Source organism: Garra rufa, chromosome 22, assembly GCF_049309525.1.
Source record: "Garra rufa chromosome 22, GarRuf1.0, whole genome shotgun sequence".
NCBI lineage: Eukaryota > Metazoa > Chordata > Actinopteri > Cypriniformes > Cyprinidae > Garra > Garra rufa.
In genome coordinates, this window is record NC_133382.1 from 25,565,956 (window position 1) to 25,590,621 (window position 24,666).

The following is a 24,666-nucleotide window of genomic DNA, read 5'->3' on the forward strand; positions in this document are numbered from 1 at the left end:
TTTATGCCTTGTTACTTTCTTCCAGCCTGTCAGAAGAGTGAAAGTGAGGCTTTTCAGAGCATGAAGGGAGCCTCATGTGGGAATTGGGCTCCACATAAACACAACATAAAGAGTTGATGAGGTTTTGATCTCTTAGTGAAACCCACCTACACTCCTCCAGCAACGGAAGGGGGTCCACGTGAGAGAAAACGCATGTCTGCTCATGGTGAGCGGTGGAAATGTTGTGTGCATCTGTATGTGTGCCACGGCCCACTGAGAACCTTTTCAGAAGTGTAGAGATCCCCGTTAAGGATCACACAGCATTTTTAAACCCCTTTCTTGCTTCAGATTCTGCCTGTTGTCTGAGTTCACTTCTTTGTTTTTTCCAAATTAAAGCCACACTTTATGAAATAATTTATAAGCACATGTTCCAGTGTTCTCATTTATTGTTTATAGGGGTTTGTCTGGATATTACTGTCCACGGGACTCTCTCCATTTGGTCTTTTATTACTGCTTGCTGGCAAGTGGAACATTTGCAATGTCTGTGGTGACTTGCTACATTCATTAACCCTTTTAAAGGAGAAGTTCACTTCCAGAACAAAAAATTACAGATAATTTACTCACCCTCTTGTCTTCTAAGATGTTCATGTCTTTCTTTTTCAGTCGTAAAGACATTATGTTTTTTGAGGAAAATATTTCAGGATTTCCCTCCATATAGTGGACTTCTATGGTGCCCATGAGTTTGAACTTCCAAAATGCAGTTTAAATGCAGCTTCAGTGGGCTCTAAATGATCCCAGCTGAGGAAGAAGCGTCTTATCTAACAAAACAATCAGTTATTTTCTCAAAAAAATGACAATTTATATACTTTTTAACCTCAAATGCTCATCTTGTCTAGCTCTGCGTCAACAAGACATCTCATTTTCTCCCCCAACTTCAAAATCGTCCCACATCGCTGCAGAAGTACTGACCCAGTGTTTACAAAGTGAACGTCCAAAGAAGATCAAACGCCCTTTACAAAAAAGGTAAGAAGTTGGAGAAGAAAATGAGATAGGAGTTTTTCAACCAACACTCTTAAAAATAAAGGTGCTTCACGATGGCATAGAAGAACCTTTTTTGTCTAAATGGTTCCATAAAGAACCTTTAACATCTAAAGAAACTTTCCATTTCACAAAAGGTTCTTTGTGGCGAAAGAAGGTTCTTCAGATTATGAAAAGGAATGAAAGAGATGGTTCCTTGAAGAACCTTTGACTGAATGGTTCTTTGTGGAACCAAAAATGGTTCTTCTATGAACCTTTTAAAGCACCTTTATTTTTAAGAGTGTACCCTAACTGTCATGAATACACAGAGTTGACTGGCATTTAAGGTTATGAAGTATATAAATTGTTGATGTTTTTAGAAAATAACCAAACAATTCGCTAAATAAGACCCTTCTTTCTTGGTTGGGGTCATTTAGAGCCCTTTGAAGCTGCATTTAAACTGCATTTTGGAAGTTCAAACTCGGGGGCACCATAGAAGTCCACTATATGGACAGAAATCCTAAAATGTGTTCCTCAAAAAACATAATTTCTTTACAACTGAAGAAAGAAAGACATGAACATCTTTGATGACAAAGGGGATGAGTAAATTATATGTAAAATTTCTCCTTTAATCCTGCAGGCATTTAGCAGTTGCCGAAGGCTCTACCAGTGTTTTTCTGGCTGTAAATATTGTTTCGGTTGCTATAGGTTTTTGAAAAAGTAGCATGTAAGTAGACAAGTTTAGGATGAGCTTTTGACAACGTGCTGGATAATGTGTCATGTGGTGGGTTGACTGTTTTCTCTGAAATGCACCTGGCATCTTCCTTATTATCTCAATCTTTGCATAGGTTTCTATGGGAATTTCTATATAGAGATAGAAGCAGTCAGGCAGTCATTATCTCAGAATAAACCCCCCGACAGCATGACCTGTTCACCAAGTAAATAAATCAACGTTTGAAATCATTTTATTATGCAAGAAATATTGTGGAGGTAAATAAAACACTTGAAACTAGCAAGGCGTAGTATTTATTGCCAACGGTCAGGCATTATGCAAAATCAGACATTATGCAAAATACAGTAGAGCAGAAATGCAATACTGCACAGTATGAGGAATAATAAAAATAATTTGAATTTCAGAAATCTCTGAAATTTAAAAAAAACAGGCATTTAATTGCTGGTTTATATCCCACAATTCTGACTTTATAACTCACAACTGTGAGTGTATATCAGTTCTAAATAAAAAAAATCAGAACTGCATGTTTGTGTCAAGCAATTCTGATAAAAAGTCGTAATCACCTTTTTATAGTTTTTATTCAGTGGCAGAACAGGCTTTTTATAGAAAACGGTTGTGCTGCTTAATATTTTGGTAGAAACTGTGATATTTTTTTTTCCAGGATTCTTTGACGAAGAAAGTTTATTTGAAGTCTTTTCATGAATGTAATGCATCCATAAATAAAATTTATTTTTTATTGAAAACAAACAAATTTACTGCCCTGAACTTTTGAAAGGAAGTGTAATTGCATGATTTACTTTTAAAACCTATATTGTGTTCATCCATTTTTTATGGCTGTCAAACTGATTAATTGCCATTAATTGCAATCTCAATATCAGTGCATCTCGATATAAATCTCAATATATTTAAAATTGTGAGATTTGTGTTATATATAAAGTTATATACAGCTTAAATATATAAAGATATGTGTGTGTATTTATATATGCATGTAAATATACACAGTACACACACATATGAAACGTAAACACAAACTTTATTTTGGATGCGATTAATTGCAAATAATCGATTTGACAGTCCTATTTTTTATTTTTTATTTTTTTTACATAGTTTTCGAGTGATTTTCCTTACATGGTTCACGATTTGCAGTTCCACTGACTCTGTGTCTTCGGTTCAGTGTTTATTATTTTGGATTCGATTAATCACGATTAATCGATTTGACAGCCATAATTATTATTTTTGAGTGACTTTCCTTACATCGTTTACGATTTGCAGTTCCACTGACTCTGTGCCTCTGGTTCAGTGTATATTATTTGGGATGTGATTAATCGTGATTAATCAATTTGACAGCCCTATTTTTATTTTTATATGTTTTATTTATTTTATTTTACATAGTTTTCGAGTGATTTTCCTTACATAGTTCATGATTTGCTGTTCCACTGACTCTGTGCCTCTGGGTCAGTGTATATTATTTTGGATGCGATTAATCATGATTAATCGTTTTGAAAGCCCTAATTTTTAAAAATAGTTTTCGAGTGATTTTCCTTACATAGTTCACGATTTGCAGTTTCACTGACTCTGTGCCTCTGGTTCAGTGTATATTATTTTGGATGTGATTAATCATGATTAATCGATTTAACAGCCCTAATTTTTCTAATGATTTCCCTTACTTAGTTCACGATTTGCAGTTCCACTCTCTCTGTGTCTTCAGTTCAATGTTTATTATTTTGGATGCGATTAATTGCAATTAATCGATTTGACAGCCCTATTTTTTACTTTTTTTAACATAGTTTTTGAGTAATTTTTCTTACTTAGTTCACAATTTGCAGTTTCACTGACTCTGTGCCTCTGGTTCAGTGTGTATTATTTTGGATGCGATTAATCATGATTAATCGTTTTGAAAGCCCTAATGTTTTTAAATATTTTTGAGCGATTACATAGTTTACGATTTGCTGTTCCACTGACTCTGTGCCTCTGGTTCAGTCTATATTATATTGGATGCGATTAATTGTGATTAATTGTTTTGACAGCCCTATTTTTTTAATATACATAGTTTTTGAGTGACTTTCCTTCTCGATTTGCCGTTTCACTGACTCTGTGCCTCTGGTTTAGTGTATATTATTTTGGATGTGATTAATCGTGATTAATCGATTTAACAGCACTAATTTTTCTAATGATTTCCCTTACTTAGTTCACGATTTGCAGTTCCACTCTCTGTGTCTTCAGTTCAATGTTTATTATTTTGGATGCGATTAATCAATTTGACAGCCGTATTTTTTTTACTTAGTTATTTATTTATATATTTTTACATAGTTTTCGAGTGATAGTGATAGTTTATGATTTGCAGTTCCACTCACTCTGTGCCTCTGGTTCTGTGTGTATTATTTTGGATGTGGATAATCGCAAATAATCAGTTTGACCACCTGTGGGGCAGCCGTGGCCTAATGGTTAGAGAGTCGAACTTGTAACCAATAGGTTGTGGGTTCGAGTCTCAGGTCCGGCAGGGATAGTAGGTGGGGGGAGTGAATAACCAGCACTCTCTTCACCCTCAATACCATGACTGAGTTGAGTCCCTTGAGCAAGGCACCATACCCCTAACTGCTCCGGGTGTGTGTTCACGGTGTGTGTGTGTGTGTTCACTACTGTGTGTGTGCACTTGGATGGGCTAAATGCAGAGCACAAATTCCTAGTATGGGTTACCATACTTGGCCTCACTTCACCTCCTTTCCTTTCCTTTTTTTTCAAGTGATTTTCCTTACATAGTTCACAATTTGCAGTTTCACTGACTCTGTGTTCTCGGTTTAATATATATTACTTTGTATACGATTAATCGATTTGACAGCCCAATTTTTTTTTAACATAGCTTTCGAGTGATTGTCCTTACATAGTTCACGATTTGCAGTTCCACTGACTCTGTGCCTCTGTGCCTCTGGTTCAGTGTATATAGATCAATGATGCCTGAGAAGTTAGCAGCTTGTAATTAGTCTTCCGCCTTTCTGGAGGAAGAAGACACATTCTGTCTGTTTACATTATTCATGCAGAATACATTATAGCCCGAGCCCCTTTATGCAACTGGAGACGTTCATTATGGTCAAGAACTGTAAAATATCGTAACACCAGTGTTGAGACTTCACACCAGAAATCATTTCTTTGAACACGGAAAGTGCCGAGAGTTACATTATTGAGGTTTATGACTTCTCATATATCTGTACACATGCAGCACTAAGGCCGATTAATTCATGATGATATTGTGAAAGTATGATCTTACAAGAAGCCCGAATCCCGTTGTAAATCCACTGAACAATTTTCACTCAATGTCTAAAGTTTTATAATGTCATCGGACAATATATAGTTTTATTATTGACCATAATCAGAGTTTCTCCTGGCAGAAAAGTTTCCTGTTTGATGGTGCATTCTCTTATTTTGTTTTGGCGACTTTAATTGTGTCCCCTTGGGCTCTCCGCTGGCAGTAATTGTGAAAAATGAGCTGGTTTCTGTCTGGTGCCACTTTGCTCAGACGGCACCCCGTATAGACATTAGCATTCTTGTATTTAATTTAGATGTAAATGTGCGAGCTCGACCCCTGGATGGGTACGTGGCATCTGGGGGACCAGCCAGACATTTTCCCCACCCCGTGATCAATTACTAGCGGTGAGCTAAAAGGATGAAGGAACTCTGGGTCATTTATTCCCCACAAGTAAATCAAGAAAAATAATGACGAACATAATGACAAAAGCACCGTTGGCCCTGTAATATGTTTAGCTGGACTGACCTCGCTTTCGTGACAGAGAAAGTGATTTTAGCCTTTGAAATGTTATTTGTTAAAGCTGTAATAACTAAATTATGTGAGCGCTAACAATAACGTGCTAATTTATTACTATTTCACCTTGCTTTCTTTTCTAAAACAGATTATAACAGTGGGATAGAAGGACATCATTTATACAACACAGTCAAGTCAATAAATGAGCATTAGTTCTGCTTTTTTTAAACTCTTTATTGCTCACTTTAGCAACAATGAGGTAAATATGTATGCTGAAAAAAATGATCAAAGTTGTCTGAGTAATAATTGTTTCAATGTCCTTTTTTAACTGCATAGGCTCCAATAATGTCATTCATTTATATTCTGAACAAGACTTTGCTATCCTTCTGTGACTTCATGTGTTTTCTACGTGCTATTCCTTAACTTTTGTTTCCCACATGGTTCGAGAGGGCCAGCATGTTGGTAATCCTGCTGAACTGCGTTACTCTGGGGATGTTTCACCCTTGTGAGGACAGCCACTGTGACTCAGAGCGATGCAAGATCCTGGAGGTAAGTCTCATACCTAGAATACATCACCTTTCGTAACCCGATGTGCTTTAAATAGATCAAAGAACAGATGGTAAACAAATTAAAATGTAATTGGACACAGGCTTGAAATGAACTTGGTGTTCAAATGAAACCCAGCAACTGTTACAAGTCAAAAAAGGGAGGTTATTTTGAGGCGTTTGTCGTCGTCTCTCGTGGAGCGCTGGGTTTCTCTAGATATCCTGAAGCATGTTGTGTTGAATGACTTCCAAAAGACACAGGAATGCCCAAAACCACATGTGGTGATAGGCAACAAAGAGATCCTCGCCTGTAATTCGAAGCAGATTATCACAGGAAAGACGCTGCTTTGGTTTATCATTGACTTGGGAACATGGCTCAGGGACTTTGATTTCAATCTGCTAAATTCCTTGTCCTTTGTTTAACAGATGAGTGTTTTGCCCTAGGGGTATCAGAGAGCTATCCTCTCTTTTCTGTTTTGGATCTTCTGCTATGGGTGTCTTTTATCATTCTGGGACTCAGCAACAATTCACTTTTGACCTCCATAGAGGACATTGGTATTTTATGTAAATATTAGGGACGTTGGCAGATGTTTTTTTTTGGTACTGTATTATTTTGAAAAAAGCACTGGCTGGATTTAATAGTTTTTTTTTTTTTTTTTTTTGCTTTTTTTCTTTTTATAGGAAATTAATCATTTTATTCAGCAAGACTGCATTGAATTGATCCAAAATACAGTAAAAAAAAAACAGTAAAGACATATATAATGTTACAAAAATGATTTCTACTTCAAATAAATGTTGTTTTTCAAACATTTTATATATACATATTACTACTGCTAATAAGAATATTTCTACTACTAATAGAAAATTTTCTTTAGTACCAAATCAGCATATTAGAATGATTTCAGAAGGATCATGTGACACTGACGACTGGCATAAAGGACCTGGAAATTGATTTTTGCCATTATAGAAGAAAAAAATAAATAAATAGATGGAAAACAGATATTTTAAATTGTAATAATATTTCACTTTTTTTATTATTCAAATAAATATGGAAGTCGGTTTTCGCCACTGAATAAAAAAAAATTTAAAAGGTAATTGTGACTTTTTATCTCACAATTCTGACTTTTCTCGTAATTGCGAGTTTACATCTCACAGTTCTGACTTTTTCTCGGATTTGCATGATACAAACTCACAATTCAGACTTTTTTTCTAAGAATTGTGAGATATAAACTCACAATTGCGAGTTCTAAAGGCAGAATTATGAGATATAAACATGCAATTCTGACAAATAGTCGCAATTCTAAGAAATTAAGTCAGAATTGTGAGAAATAAATCAGAAATCAGAAATATCAAATAAGAACTCGCAATTCTGAGAAATAAAATCAGAATTGTAAGATATTCACAACTCTGACTTTTTCTCAGATTTGCAAGTTTATATCTTGCAGTTGACTGTTTTCTCAAAATTGTGAGTTATTAAGTCAGAATTGAGATATAAATTCACAATTCTGAGAAAATTCTAGGCTTTTACCCCTCAAAATTGGACTTTATAATGGCAAAGAAATGGTCATAAAAAAACTGAGATATAAACTCGCGATTGTGAGATAAAGTAAGAATTGCGAGTTTATTATCTGGATTCTGACTTCATAACTCGCAATTGCAAGTTTATATCACGCAATTCTCAGAAAAAAGTCAAAATTGCAAGTTTATATCTTGCAATTCTTTAAAAAAAAAAGTCAGAATTGTGAGAAGTCGCAATTACATCTTTTATTTTTTATTTAGTGGTGGAACATATAACTTCTTTTTAAAACATAAAAATAATTTTTGTGTAAAAAAGTTAACATTTTGGCTCTAGTTTCTTATTCTCCTGAATACACACACACTTTTGTTTTATCAGATGTATTTTATGCTCCATATACATTATGAAGTAAAAAAAAAAAAAAAATTATAAATTCCCCAAACTTTTTTTTCCCCTGGCTCTTAGAAGTTATATAACACTTTTAACCTCTCTTCCTCTCTATTTGATCCCTTTAATGCAATGGGGGTGTCATAAGCGTTTGGAGGACTATATAAAAACAAATGAGCCTGAAATGGCTGGGCCCTAGAGAGGATTAAATCACATTAAATGAAGTGCTTAAAACACGACTTCAAAGCCACTCATCCAGGCAGCCATTGTAATCAGGCACTTCAGAATACAATGTGACTGATTGTGACATGAGGTGAATCGCCTCTTATTTCTGAGTTATTAAGCTAATGGTTGCTGTAATGAATGATACTAATCTGTGATCTTTACATTGTGACAGTGGGGTCAAGTTGACTGTACAGAGTAATATTCTATTCAAAGGCAAATTATCACATAAATCATGCAGCAATTTTGCAGTGGCTTGCCTCCAGACTGGATTTTAAAATCAATACTGACATACTGTTGACATAATACCTGGAGAAATAACTGAGTAGTGCACATTATTTGGTAGTATATATGTATAAAACACACAGATATGCATACACACATATTCATTCAAAAGTTTGTGATTATTTATTAATGCAGCAACGATGCATTCAATTGATCAAAAGTGACAAAGACTAATTTCTCAATTTTCTAAGTTAAAAAAAATCATCTCAGGTTACACATGTAACCATGGATCCCTGAAAAGAAAATAGGACACCGTGTGTAGAGGACGCAGTTTGGGTCCCCACAAAAGGGCACGTCTCAGGTTACGCATGTAACCATGGATTCGCATGTAAGCATCCTCTCGCATTTTCTAAGTTCTCTAAGCTTCACATAGACCTTCACAATTTTTATAATCACCTGTCGCATGTGCTTCTAGTTTCGTGAAGTTTTGAGCTTTTGTTTAGGCTTTATAGGCTTCTGGGCATATTTGGACAGGCCCCCTTTATAAATGACTCCCAAAAAGGCTATAGCCTCCCAAAAAGGTAAATTGAACCACTTTGGTTGCAATCGGGTGAAAAACCTAGGACAAGTTCACAAAGTCCAATCCAAAATACCTGAAAATTTCGCTAACGGCTAATGGTTTAGGAGTTAAGTGCAATTTCATGCCTTTGATCGCTGTAGCGCCCCCATCAGGCTAATAGGGCAAGCCTTGGTGACGTTGTTGGCTGCATGAATACTTCCATCCCTCAAAGTTTCAAGTTATGGTTTGGTTTGCCTGATCTTTTTTTTTTACATGGAGATTGGTGATCCTTCGCCATTCTAAACATTCTAGCCCCTAAAAAGCCAACCCCAAACTTTTGAATAGTAATGTAATTTTCTTTATATGCATACCGTTGAAGTCAAAAGTTTACATACACCTTGCAGAATCTGCAAAATGTTAATTATTATTAAGTTTAATAGTCCACAAGAGAAAATATTTTATAAAAACGACCCCGTTCAAAAGTTTACATACACTTGATTCCTAATACTGTGTTTTTACCTGAATAATCCCCCAGCTGTGTTTTTTATTTGTTTAGTGACCGTTGTTCACAAGTCCCTTGTTTGTCCTGAACAGTTAAACTGCCTGCTGTTCTTCAGAAAAATCTTTCAGGTCCCACAAATACTTTGGCTTTTCAGCATTTTTGTGGATTTAAACCCTTTCCAACAATGACTGTATGATTTTGAGATCCATCTTTTCAGACTGAGGACAGCTGAGGGACTCATATGCAACTACTACAGAAGGTTCAAATGCTCACTGATGCTTCAGAAGGAAACATGATGCGTTAAGATCCAGGGGTATAAACTTTTGACCAGAATGAAGATGTGAACATTTTTCTTATTTTGCCTAAATATATATTTTTTTTTATTTAGTACTGCCCTTAAGGAGCTACAGAGGATACTTGCATGTTTCCCAGATGACAAAATAAATTAAATTTACCCTGATCTTCAAATTCAAAAAGTTTTCACCCCCTTAATGCATTGTGTTTCCTTCTGGAGCACCATTGAGCATTTGAACCTTCTGTAATAGTTGCATATGAGTCCCCCAGTTGAGATGGATCTCAAAATCAAACAGTTATTGTTGGAAAAGGTTCAAATACATTTTGCAGATTTTGCAAGGTGTATATAAACGTTTGACTTCAACTGTATATACTGTCAGTATAATGATACAAGAGTAATGTAAGTAAATTCACTATATAAATACCTATGGTATACATTTACAGTGTTAAAACTGAAATGGGATTTAGAGGCACTTCTTGCTGTGAGTTTTCTTGGAACCATCATATTTTTTTTTACTCTCCACCATGCCTGGGTGAAATTGCTTTCTTTCCATTGAAAATGCCAAGTTTTCATTGGGGTTTAATGGGAACAAATCAATTTCTTTGTTTGATTTTTATTCTGTAAATTGTATTTTTCTGAATGATAGTAATTGAAACCCGTAGCACAGCTAAAACCCCAGTTTTGGAGCGTTCCCCTCCCTGCTTCTCATCTGAAATAAATGGCCTAGGCCGTTTCATCTCCGAGATCTGAGAGTTTACAGCGATTATCTTCTCCAACTGCTCTATCAAATCACTCTCCCTCTTGCCATATGGAAATTAGTGTGCTTTGCCAGAAATAAGATTGCAAACCTGGTCATCAGGAAATTTACAAAGACATACAATCAGCTCTCATCACTGTCAGGGAGACACGCCTGGGCTCCATAGCCGACGTGACTCAGGTTAGCCCTCGGCATGAGCTCCAAAAGAACGCCTTTGGTGGAATAATGGAATTCAGGGAAATACAATAAAGCCGGGGAGCATGCCTGCCGTCTCTCTCTTTCTCTCTGTGCCCCTTCTCTTCTACCCACACAACACATTATCATTTATTTCTTCAGTGCTTTCCTCTTTCCCTTTTTTCCTCTGCAGGCTTTCCTCATTTCTTTTAGATTTTTATTTTTATTTTTTTATTTTCTGTCACTACATGTCATTCTAAATACACGGCTTTCTTCTGTAAAGCACAAAAGAATAAAAAAGTGTTTTCTTCTTCATACAATGATAGTCAATGTCTTCCATTGTTATATTTTGGACTCCATTGGCTTTCATTGCATGGACAAAAACTCTTTAAAACATCTTTTGTGTTTGTGTGGGTAAATGATGCCAGTAGTACCAAATTGCAGCATTAGGATGCGCGTGTGTGTGTTATTATGCAAGCTTTAGTTGAGTAGAGGGTGTAGATGAGTGATGAGTTTCTGGGCCAGAAAATGAGAAGTATCATGTTTAAGAGGAGAGTCAAGCGTCAAGTACTGTGATGTGAACAGCTCACTGTGAGTTTAACAGTACCCATCGTATTTGCCATTATTCTTTTGATGCATCTTTATTTTTCTCTGCCTTTTTATTGCTCCCTGTAAGTGTGTTTGTGTGGATGAGGAGATTCTTATGCATGGTTTAAACTACGCAACTCTTGTACAGTACAGCATGATCTGTTCTGGCTTGGTTTTCTTAGCATTCTCTCCAGGTGAGCATATGTTGTTCTTTTTGTCAGCTGTTTTGCTGGGGAATCCCATTTGCCTTGGAATAATTCAAATAATGACACTTGTAGTTTATTGCTTACGAGAGGCATGATGCAATGAGTGTGGAAAGAGAAGAAAACTTTAGTGTATAATATCTTTGTATCTGTAAGTCAATTATGCCTTATAGACACAATCTGTAGAAATCATAGAAGTTCTGTTGTCATTTACCCACATATCAGTTTATGGCTGTTTATATATTCCTTTGAACTAAATCATGACTAGGGGCTATTAAGTTCCAGAAAGGAAAGCACCATAAATCTAATCTGTTCAACACATGAGCTGTTTCCAGAGTATTAAAGCTGTATGATAGCTATGTATAGGCTAAGGGTCATTTACACATTACATTTTTTTTTACATTTTGGCTGTTAATTTACAAAAATAACAGCGTTTTGGATTTGTTATTAAAACCCAATAGTTATCGATATCTGTTGTTTTGTCCTTTAGTCTTATAAGAAACATTTTAAGTCATTATACACTGCTAATCTTCTCTTTCAATGTAAATTTCATTTTCACATTAGATTATATGATTTACTCATGCTCAAGCCATCCTAGGTGTATATGACTTACTTCTTTCAGAAAAATGCAGTTGGAGTTATATTAAAAAATGTCCTGACTCTTGCAAGCTTTATAATGGCAGTGAATGGGTGTTAAGAGAATTAATGTGTTTGTGTAAGACAAATATCCATATTAAAAAAACTTTAGAAACTGTGATCTCTAGCTTCCGCTAACTGTGGCGTTCCAGCGGATGACATGTGACATAGGCGTAACTCTGGTGAGAATATGCTAGTCTCGTGAGAACCAAGTTTTGTTTGTAGCAAAGGAAAACCAGTCTCCTTTTGGCTTATATCTATATATAAGCAATATCACTTGATTTGTAGACACAAATTCAAATCTAAAGTTGACAGTTTAACAGCTGAGCCCAACCCTCCATTACTAATTTGAAAATGTCACTTTAAAACTAGTAATGAAGTGACATTGAGTTGCTTCATTAAAAGTTTGTTGTATTACTGTAGTAAAATCAGTGTATTATGTGTAGTAGAGTATTATGGGTGAGCGATGGACTGATCAAGTGTGATTATCTTCATCTGATACAGCATTCATTCTTCAGATCGGTCTCGTATTCACAATAAGCAGTAGTTTGAATAACTGCTGAGGAAAGCGTTATCTTTGTGTTAACATTAAAATCCTTTCATCTGTTAAGGATGCTTTTGCTGCTCAGTGCATTTTTTTGCTGCATCAAGCTGTTGTTGAAACTAAAAATAACTTCTGTTTATAGCGTTAACTTTTCAAAGTCTTTTTCTAATGGCGGTACAATGTAACTAAAATCACCTTCACCAGCATTGCTTCTTAATACTAAGCTATTATTTATATAAAATATTATGTTTTGAATAATAATATTTAATAAACAACAACAACAACAGCCATCATAAAAGTTGCTAGGCAATTCAGTCAAAAGTACAAAGGCAGCGCTTTGATATACAGCATTGAATTTACATAAACATGAGATTTTGCCAAAACTATCTTCTCTGGAACAAATAATAGATCGATGAGACCAAAGACTACCGTTAAATTTACACATAACAAATTATATTTAATTTGTAACCACTACAGAGTCATCAGAGCCAGTGGTAAATTCCAGAAAATTAGAATAAAATTCCATTTCTGACAATCATAGCTATCAGCCGACTTACGATCGCCATAACTTTTGTTACATTCAAGCTATGGACAAAATAACCCAGCTTTCAAATGGTATTACAATTTCACCACGTGTTGGGTTTTCCTAGATCACATCACATATATATTTCTAATTCGCGACCAGTGTTTTGTTTTGCTGTCATCACTGTTCTTCCGCATTCATTACTTCTCACCAGAGCTTACTCTACATATATGTCCTACATCGTCCGCTGGAAGCTCCGGTGAGAATATGTTAGTTTCTCGAGAACCAAGGTTTGTTTACAGCTAAGTCTTCTCTGGTTTTTCTTTACAAATCCTTATTTTGTTTTGCATTTCTGTGTCTAACGTCATCCGCCGGAAGACCACTCTCTTGTAAACATGTGTACGACAGTTAGCGTAAACTAGAGATTACGGGTTACAGAGTCTTAAATATGGCTGTTTTTCTTACACAAACACATCGATTCACTTCAGAAGGGCTTTATTAACCCCTTGTAGCCATGTGGAGCACTTGTTATAATGGATGGATGCACTTTAGTGGACTTCAAAATCTCAACACCCATTCACTGCCATTATGAAGCTCGGAAGAGCCAGAACATTTTTTACTATAAGTGATATACACCTAGGATGGCTTGAGGGTGAGTAAATCATAAGGTAATTTTAATTTCCGAGTGAACCATCCCTTTAAGGTCAGCTGTTCCAAAGGCTTTTTGAATAGTATTTTCATGGTGCTTTTCATTGTTATTTGGCCTTTAAAGGTTGTGGTCACCATTTAATTTCATTGGGTACAAAATCGCAGCATGAACATTTAATTTTGTGTTTGACGGAAGAAAAAGAAAACCATACAGACTTGGAATGACACGAGGGTAAGCAAACGATGACAGAATTTTCATTTTAGGGTAAACTATCTCTTTAAATGTTTAGTGGAAGCAGCATATTTCATCAACAGATGTCAATGTAGGACAAATATCAGAGACTAAATGTGCATTATGGTGTTGATTTATGGTGGTGTGATGATTGGTGTTTTCCTGCTGCATTGTGCACGTCTCTTCACTTTCCTTCTAGACTCCATGATGTCATCGGCATAGCAACGGCTCTCCACACATGAATTAGATGAATTAGTAAGAAGAACACACACGAGATATTTTTGTTTATCCTCAGCGAATGTGCGTCGCAGCTTCCTCCTCTCTTTGTGCGTGAGTGTGTGCATCTGTGGGGGTGGACGGATGGTCTGAAGAAGTTCTGGATTTAAAGAATTGTTTTCTCGGAGGAAAGGCCATCGCTTGCACTAGAATAACCTACTCACAGCGCAGACAATACAGCACTCAGCTATTTGTACAACAAAGAGGACACCATGAGAAGATTTATTCAGTGCCAAAAGATCACCGCACACGCGCAAACACCCTCGCTTCCACACGCGCGGATGAGACAGACTCTTTCTCCGAGCTATTTTTGAATGCTTCCCCAGAAATATGAAAGAGAAAGATGACATGTATTAAATAGAAATGGGTGGATGAGATGTGGTGAGAAAAAGGAGGGGAGGAGGAATATGGGAAGAGGCTCTCTGAAACAAAGGAGATGAGAGACAGGGAAGTATAAAGAGGAAGATATTCATATAGTGTGTAGGGTGTGTGTGTGTGTGTGTGTGTGTGTGAGAGAGAGAGAGAGAGAGAGAGAATGGGAGAGGGAGGAAAGCACTGCAGAGAATGTTTAACCGCTGAGCTCTGCTTTCTGGCTGTGTGGAGACTCTGAGAGTGTTTTGTCGAGGGGTTCCCCTACTCTGCGTCGTTTATCTTTGGAGGGAGCTGTTGAACCGTAGAAAGGCCCAGAGAGATTTATACTCACACGCACACAGCTGTGAGAGCCAGAAGCTCTACATGGACTGTGAGCAAAACATATATTAAAACAAGAGTCATACTTGTAGGATACATATAAGATGCATCCATCTCTCTTGATATATTAAGGTCAAGATTGGTCAATAATGCAGGGAGCAACAATATGGATGGCCAATGCAAGAGTGTTTTGGGCCAGCTTATGGAATGTCCTTTGCCTTATTGGAGTCTGTTGGAGACTGTCCTTTGCCTTGTAAGTGTTATCAATAAATGTTACATTTTTTAAATTAAATTAAATTTAATTTAATTTTTTATCCATTTCCAAATTGTTTTATGTTATTGTATCCACTGTTTCAAATGATTATTTTTTATCTACTGTTACAAATTATTTTATTTATCCACTTTTTTAAATTATTTTTTATTTTATTTTGTTATTTTATTTTATCCACTGTTTCAAATTATTTCAGTTTGTTTTATCCAATGTTTTAAATTATTTTATTTTATTTTTATTTTATCCACTGTTTCAAATTATTTTATTTTGTTTTATCCATTTGTTTCAATTTTTTATTTTATTTTTTTATTTTTGTTTTATTTTATCCAGTTCTTCTAATTATTGTTTCATTTATTTTTATTTTATCCACTGTTTCAAATTATTGTATTGTATCCATTGTTTCAAATTATTTCATTTAATTTTTATTTTGTCCACTGTTTCAATTTTTTTATTGTATTTTATTTTACTTTGTTTTATTTTTTTTTATTTTAATTTATTTTTTATCCAGTGTTTTAAATTATTTTATTTTATTTTATTCACTGTTTTAAATTACTTTATTTTATTTTATTTTATTTTATTTTATTTGTTGTTTCAAGTTATTTTATTTTATTTCTTTTCTTTTTTTTATTTAAATTTATTTTATTTGACTTTATCCATTGTTTCATTTTTTATCCACTGTTTTTAAATCATTTTATTTTTTGTATTTTAACCACTGTTTAAAATTGTTTTATTTTTAGGGCACAAGCCCGAAGGGGTGAAGTGCCCTATTGTTTTCCTTAGGATTATTCTTGTTATTATAATTTTTCATCAAGGTTTTGTGGGCCTTAACATGCTCAAAAACTCTTGAAAATTGAAACACACATTGGAATCTGCGGCCATTAGGGCCGGGCAGAGACTGATATCCGGGCGTGGCAAGGGTACTCTACAGCGCCCCCTGGAATTTTAATGGGCCATATAGCACACATACTTGCATGTACACATATGAAACTCAGTACACATTTAGAACTCATCGAGCTGAACAACTTTTGCGCTGCATGTCATTAGCTCATCCCGACAGGAAGTTGGTTATTCAGGGTTTTGTGTAAAAAATAAGCTCTGGAATTTGATATACTAGTCCCAGGTTTTTTACCCGATTGCCACCAAACTCAGTCAACATGATCTACAGACATTGGGGATGAAAAATTGTGAGGGGATTTTTTGATATCTCGAACGGTTTGGCCGTGGCGAGGCATTGAAATTATGGCGAGAAATTGGAAACAGGAAGTGTCTAATAACTTTTGCATATTTTGTCTGATTTTGTTCAAACTTCAGCAGTTTGTTCATTGTATGATGCTGATCACATAGATGTGACTATTAGAAGTCAAAATTATAGCGCCACCAACTGGCAACAGGAAGTGCATCTCTATTAAAATCACATGGTTGTTTTTACCCGATTTGCTTCAGACTTCATCAGAATAATGTCAAAACACAGCCGATGAGAATCTGTGAAGGGGTCATTGATATGTTATACACTGTTGCCATGGCAACGTGGCAAACTTTAACTTTCCTTTCCTTTGTTTTTGGGGTACTTAATTTGCTTAGAATTTCATGAAACTCAACACACATCAGTATTAATGATAGTTAGACACTGGCAAAAGCTAATAAATGGGCGTGGAGGGGGCACTCTATAGCGCCACCTTTTGACAAAAGTTGGGGGGTTAGTTTTACCTACACTCATCAAACTCGGAACATATGTTGTTCTCATCAATCCGGACAACTTTCTAATTTACACTCATTAGCTACAACCAACAGGAAGCCGGCTATTTTGATTTGAATGTGGATTTTTGGAAAAATCAGGCTGTGGAATTTTAAATACTTCTCTCTGGAAAACCAAGTAGTTCACACCAAACTTTGTCAACATGATGTCAAGATACTGAAGATGCTAAATTGTGAGTGGATTTGGGATATCTCGAACGGTGTTGATGTGGTGATTTTTTAAAGTCACTGTAAAAAAAAAAATAACAGTAATTTTCACATATCTTTAAAGTGCATTATCCTAACTCTTCAAAACTTTGTATATATGAAGAACAAATCATTTGTAGGAAAAACGCTTGGTATCAAAATTTTATCATGCTCAGAGGCCCCAAAAACATTAACAGTATCACACAAAATCTATAGTCAGAAGAAGACTGTAATACGAGGTATGACCACCAGAGGTCCTCGTATGATAAGGAATATGTTTACCTCTAATCCTATTCCGCTCATTCTCAGTGTATAAGAATGAAACTAATGCATAGAAGCAGCAGTAGTTATGTACTGTACTGTCAGAATACTTTTACATAATGATTATATACATGCTTAAAGAGCATTCAATTTTTTTTAAAGAAAAATCAATAAACGTTTATTTGTCTCTCACTGATAGGATGAGACTTTTTTAAATCAATAATTTTTTTATATGTCTCTCACTGATAGAATAATATTTTTTCAGAGACTGACCATTTACTGCTCAGTACAATTAAAAAAATCAAAAATCTCTTTTGCTATTTTGATTTGAATGTGGATTTTTGGAAAAATCAGGCTGTGGAATTTTAAATACTTCTCTCTGGAAAACCATGAAGTTCACACCAAACTTTGTTTAAATGATGTCAAGATACTGAAGATGCTAAAATGTGAGTTGATTTGGGATATCTTGAACAGTGTTGATGTGGTGATTTTTTAAAGTCACAGTAAAAAAAAATAACAGTAATTTTCCCATGTCTTTAAAGTGCATTATCCTAACTCTTCAAAACTTTGTATATATGAAGAACAAATCATTCGTAGGAAATACGCTTGGTATAAAAATTTTATCATGCTCAGAGGCCCCAAAAACAATAAACGTATCACACTAATAAAATAGTCAGATGAAGACTGTAATACGAAGTATGATCACCAGTGGTCCTCATGTGAAAACTAATATTTTTACCTCTAATCCTATTCTGCTCATTCTCAGTGTATAAGAATGAAACTAATGCATAGAATCAGTTGGTATGTTCTGTACTGTCAGAATACTTTTACATAATTGTTATATAAATGCTTAAAGAGCATTAAAACCATTTTTTTATTTTAAAAAAATCTGGAAAAGTTTTATTTGCCTCTCACTGATAAGATAAAAAAAAATGGAGTCTGACCATTTACTGCTCAGTACAAGTAATTAGAATAAGAAAAATACATACATAAAATAACTTAATATTTACCAATATAATTATCTCACAAATGCTTATCATTCAAATAATATTTAAAAATGGTCATAAAAGTGGTCATAAAAAGTGTCAGTAACAATTTAAAATAAGGTCTCTTTTGTTAACATTAGTTCATGCATAAACTAACATGAACTAACAATGAACAATTTATTTTTACAGCATTCATTAATATACTTTAATGTTATGTTACCCTATGTGTGAGTCTGCCTTTGTGTTGATCTTATGGAGAAACCTTTTCATTGCTGTTGTAACCCCTCACACTCGGGTCCTACTCACACCCGCTCCGAGCTTGTCTCCGGCACAGGAGGCGGACGCACTAACAAGGAGGCTAAAGGCTGCAACCCCTAGCGTCAGTCGCTAGTGCGTCTCTTGAGATCGGGGAGTGAGGTTTACCTGCACAGCACCTACTAGCTGGCCTCTGTTACACTGTAACCCTTAAATCCAGACTGGATTTAAGGGTAACACACTGTAAATCCATGTTCCCGCTGTGCATCATTTTCCTGATGGCACCGGGGTAGCGATTGCGCAGATGGCTTGTGCCCTTCATCGCTGCTTGCAGCTATATTTTAACATTGTATCTACTGTTTCAAATGATTTTATTTATTTTTTATTTATTTTTATATTTTATTTTATTTTAACCGCTGTTTCAAATAGTTTTACTTGTTATCCATTATTTTAACTTATTTTTATAATTTTTTATCTGCTATATCAAATTATTTTGCTTGGTTTTATCTATTGATTTCAATTATTATTTTTTGTTTTGTTTTATTTAGATTTTATTTCATCCACTGTTTTAATTTTTTATTGCATTTCATTTTATTTAATGTATTTTAATTTTTCTATCCACTGCTTCAAATAATTTTTAGTTTTATCCATTGTTTCAAATAATTTAATTTAATTTATTTTTTATTTTATTCAATGGTTTTAATTATTTTAATTAATTTTATTTTATCCATAGTTTCAAAATATTTTTTATTTTATCCATTGTTTCAAATAATTATTTAAAAAATATATATTTTATTTTATTGTATTTCAAATTATTTTGTCTTATCCACTGTTTCAAATGATACTAGTTTATTTAATTTTATTAAAATTAATGATTATTAAAATATATATGATTAAATAATTTTTATTGTCATATTTTATTTTTTCTTACGTTGCCTGAATTGTTATTAGAATACAAATTAAAATCTGAATTATTAAATAAATATATTCATTCATTCATTCATTCATTTATTCATTCATTCATTCATTTATTTTATTCTGCCAATAACAGTGCTTGGGATAGCAGAAAACATCCTTACATTGAGCAGTATTAATGTACAGGGCAGAACCATTTTCAAAGTGACATTTTAGTATGAAGATTTGTTTGTTATTTATAGCAAAATGATTATATTTAGTTTTTATGTTCACCATATGTTCACATTAAGGCAGATAATTAGAGAACATTAGGGCATGGTCTTAGGAGATCTATCTCTGTCTGAACAGACAGTCTCTTTCCCAAAGCATTAATGCCAAATGAAAGCTCACAGATTCTCCCCTCGTCCTCATCCTGACAGTATTGTTTATGGATGTGTTGTGTGTTACCATTAACTTTGAATTGGCAAGAACTGTGCTCATAACCCAAACGTCCACTACATACAATACAAGCAGATCAGGGATGAGGTAATACATTAGCGCTTGGCTCTGAATAATGTCCAACGCGACAGTAAATGCTCTTCACTGCGGCTTAATTAACATTCCCTGCATTGTCAGAGTGCAAGTGCTTTGGCTGGAGGGAATCCCTCACTTAAGAGCTTTGACTAATGCTCTCGCTGGCTGAGAATGCCCAGGTGTCTTTCACTGACAATCGACCTTGACGAAACGACGGTCTCTGAGTTCATATGGCCGCTGATGTCTCAAGGACCCGGCCTGTGGTCTTTATTCAAGAACTGACAAATAGCTTTCTGCTTCTGCCTGAGGAAAAAACATGTTTAATAAAGTAATTTAGTTCATAAGGTGTAGAAATACACCATCTATTGTTGAAATGAAATTAGAGGAGGTTTGAATAGGTCACCAGTCTAGCAGATTTCCCCTTCTAATCAACAAGTCATTATTCAACAACAGTAAATCGATGCTATGTTTCTCATAATTGGTTTGTGTAATGTATATCTTTGTGGGTCGTATAGGTTTGTTTATTTTCAGCATTACAAAGGAGTTTTAGATAATAACATTTTATTTTCACAGTTGCTCAGAATTAGTTTTATTATTTCATTTAATTTCATTTCATCCACTGTTTCAAATAATTTCATTTCATTTCATTTGCCTTATCAGACCAGTACAGTGTTATCACTAAATGTTTCACTTGTTTTTTATTTTATTTTATTTTATTTTTAATTTAATTTAATTTAATTTAATTTAATTTAATTTAATTTAATTTAATTTAATTTAATTTTTAATTTCATTTCATTTCTTTTCATTTCATTTTTAATTTCATTTCATTTAATTTGCCTTATCGGACCAGTACAGTGTTACAATGTTACATTTGTTTATTTTATTTTATTTTATTTTATTTTATTTTATTTTATTTTATTTTATTTTATTTTTATCCGCTGTTTCAAATGATTGAATTGAATTGAATTTAATATAATTTTATCCATGGTTTCAAATTATTTTATTTGATCCACTTTTAAATTATTTTATTTTTATTTTATTTTATTTTTATCCACTGTTTCAAATTATTTTATTTTATTTCATCCACTGTTTCAAATTATTTTATTTTATCCAATTTCTAATTATTTTAATTTAGTTTTATTTCATTTATCCACTGTTTCAAATTATTTTATTTTATTTTATTTTATTTTATTTTGTTGTTTTATTTTATTTATTTATTTATTTTTTTATCCCCTGTTTAAATTATTTTACTTTTTTTTATCAATTATTTCAAATTATTTTATTTTGTTTTATTTAATTTTTTATCCACTGTTTCCAATTATTTGGTTTTATCTACTTTAAGATTACTTAGTTTTATTTTATTGTGTTTAATTTAATTTAATTTAATTTAATTTAATTTTATCCATGGTTTCAAATTATTTTATTTGATCCACTTTCAAATTATTTTTATTTTTCATCCACTGTTATAAATTATTTTATTTTGTTTCATTTTATTTTTTATCCACTGTTTCCAATTATTTTGTTTTATCTACTTTCAAATTACTTCATTTTATTTTATTGTATTTTTATTTTTATCCACTGTTTCAAAATATTTTATTTGATCCACTTTCAAATTATTTTTATTTTATTTATTTTTACTTTTTTCTATTTTATTTTATGCACTTTCAAAATATTTTATTTTATCCACTGTTTCAAATTATTTTATTTTATTTTTTTATCCACTGTTTTAAATTATTTTATTTTATTTTTTTATCCACTGTTTCAAATTATTTTATTTTATTTTCACTGACAGTCTCTGAGTTCATATGGCCACCAATATCTCAAAGACCCAGCCTGTGGTCTTTACTCAAGAACAAACGAACAGCCTTCTGCTTCAGCCTGAGGAAAAAACATGTTTGATAAAGCAATTTAGTTCATAAGGTCTAGAAATACACCATCTATTGTTGAAATGAAATTAGAGGAGGTTTGAATAGGTCACCAGTCTAGCAGATTTCCCTTCAATGCATGTAGTTCTTATCAACAAGTCATTATTCAACAACAGTAAACTAATGCTAAGTTTCTCATAATTGCATTGTGTAATATATGTATTTGTGAGTCGTATAGTCTTGTTAATTTTCAGAGTTTTAGAGAATAACATTTTATTTTCACAGTCACTCAGAATTGCCTGTCTGACTTTGTTTATTAGCGCAAACTTAATTTACTGACACAGACTGAAGGGCTGTTCACACACAACACATTTTCCATTTCCCTGTGTTACTTTTTCTATGCAAACATGCACTAGACAGACATTTTTGACCGTTGCGCTGACATCTCACGTGACACAAAGTTCACAAAGTGAATGGCCCCTGATTCATTTAACCTCTCAATGCTGTATTTTGTGTTTCATATTCATTGTTTTTGTAGATGCACATTTAGGAGTGTTCTTTTTATTGCAAAGCACATTTCCGGTAGCGTAAGCCGAGGATTTGTTGGGTGAATTGGCTGTTTGTGCCCACTCAGACTTTCTGAGATCACTGTGTAAGGATGAGTCAAGGCTTATAGCCCTTCAACACATGGACACACACACGCTCTATGCTGTGACATCAAAGTGGAAATTTCATATTCATCTGCATATGCCTTTGGAGGGTTTATTTCTTTATTTATAAGTTGTCCTTAATTTAGTGCGAGCTCCTGATCAAGAGATGAACATTTTTGCAAACTCTTATTTGGCCGATGCAGCGTTTTAAGATTTTGCTAACCCTTTGGATGTTTCTCTTTTCGCCCTCAGGACTTTGATGATTTCATCTTTGCATTTTTTGCCGTGGAGATGGTAATCAAGATGGTTGCACTGGGCATCTTTGGGAAAAAGTGTTACCTTGGAGACACCTGGAATCGGCTAGACTTCTTCATTGTGTTGGCTGGGTGAGTCCTGAAGACTTTACTGACACTTTTTGTTGGAAGAATAAGTGCAGATTTATATGAATGTTCTGCCAAATCTTACTAAAATCTATACATACATTAGGGCTGGGTGATAAAATCTTTTCTCGATTTTAATCAATTCTCATTTTTACGAAATGGTATTGGTTCCTAAATACAAAGAATCGATTAGTCAAGCCTGTTTTTAGTTAATGAACGGAACATTCTACTGTACCTCCCATCCAATAAATCGCAATAAGCTTTGTGCTTTGTTACATTTGATTTGAAACAAAGTCTCAAATTTCAAATTATGCCCATTTTATTTCAGTATTCAAACAATAAATGCTGTTTTAGTGATGTTTAATGTAAAATTAAGAGAAGCGTCAGCATGAAGTTTATGTGAACTGATCATCTCCTTCGCTTTAATACAAGTTACAGCACAAAATAAACATGAATGAACATCCGAAGGTATTTTAAAAGAAAAAGAGTACAACTGAAATCCGTATCATGTCTCGTAATCTCTCAATTATTGTTTCAACCGTGCAAAGACATCATTATAACAGCTTGTAAACAATGTCACGTAGCGTCACATTTACCTCAGAAAAAAAACATAATCATTGACCATAAACTTATTAGTCAGCTAGAAAATGAACTCTAGAGAGGAGCATTTTTCTAAATTTATGCACCATATAACATATTCACTATAATTTTTACTGTTCTTCAGTGTTTAATTTATTTTTTTAAGAAATTGGTCAAGTTTTAACGAAAGCCACCATTTAACTGTTTATATTTTTAGAAAGGAATTGAAGTAGAAATATAATTATATAATTGTAACTATTTTATTATAAAAATCTTAATGTGTAATTTAAGCGTTTGTATACAAATCAGTTTATTTTGACTTTAAATATTATAGTAATGTAGTACCAACTGAGTTTACAGCATTAGTTGAGAGGTTTTTGGCCATGTACCTTATATATAATTAAAAAATAATCAATATTGTATCAAATCGAATCACAAGCTTGCTGTCACAGTCCTGTCTGTTCATCTGGTCTCCCCCTGTCATTTTGTCACCATTTGGTTGTGCCCTCGTTTGCCCTCATCCCTGTCACCTGTGTGTAATTAGTCACCTGTGTTTTGCCAATTATCACCATTTTATAATTCTGTCTCTGTCCTTAGCACTCTGTCGGTCTTTAAATTGTTTAGATGTTTTACGTGTGTGGATGTTCCTGCCTGTTCTGCTTGTCACACTTGAAGATTTACATTAAATAGCACTTTTGTTTGTTATCTCGTGTCCCGTCTCGTCAGTCCAGCACGCAACCCTGACAGAAAGACCGACCCAAAACAGTTTCACAGCGTGTTTCCCTGCTTTATTTTCCGGTTTTTCTCAGTTTAGTTTTTTTTTTTTTTTCCCCTTAATGGATATCCCTGCCGTCCTCATCATCCTCCTGGAGCAGGGGAACCGCTCTCTCGAGGACCACACAAGTGACTTTGTGTACCTCGCACCTCAGACACATTACCCGGACAGCTGCCTGTGCACGTTCTTCCGTGCAGGACTCAACATCGCCACGAAAGCGCAGCTGTCCGGGGAGGGTCCTCGAGAGAGCTTCGCTGATTACGTTGA

General features: G+C 34.1%; 1 protein-coding gene across 1 annotated transcript in view; it reads left to right on the forward strand.

Annotated features, from left to right (window-relative positions):
* Positions 1–5,915: 5,915 nt before the first annotated feature.
* LOC141297453 (voltage-dependent T-type calcium channel subunit alpha-1G-like) overlaps positions 5,916–24,666 on the forward strand; it is a gene marked incomplete at its 5' end in the record, with an annotated part of 48,677 nt that continues 29,926 nt past the window's right edge. Inside the window, 2 exons of the mRNA XM_073827886.1 lie at positions 5,916–6,035; positions 22,918–23,051. Coding sequence (XP_073683987.1) covers positions 5,916–6,035; positions 22,918–23,051 — 254 coding nt within the window. The remainder of the gene's footprint in view (positions 6,036–22,917; positions 23,052–24,666) is intronic.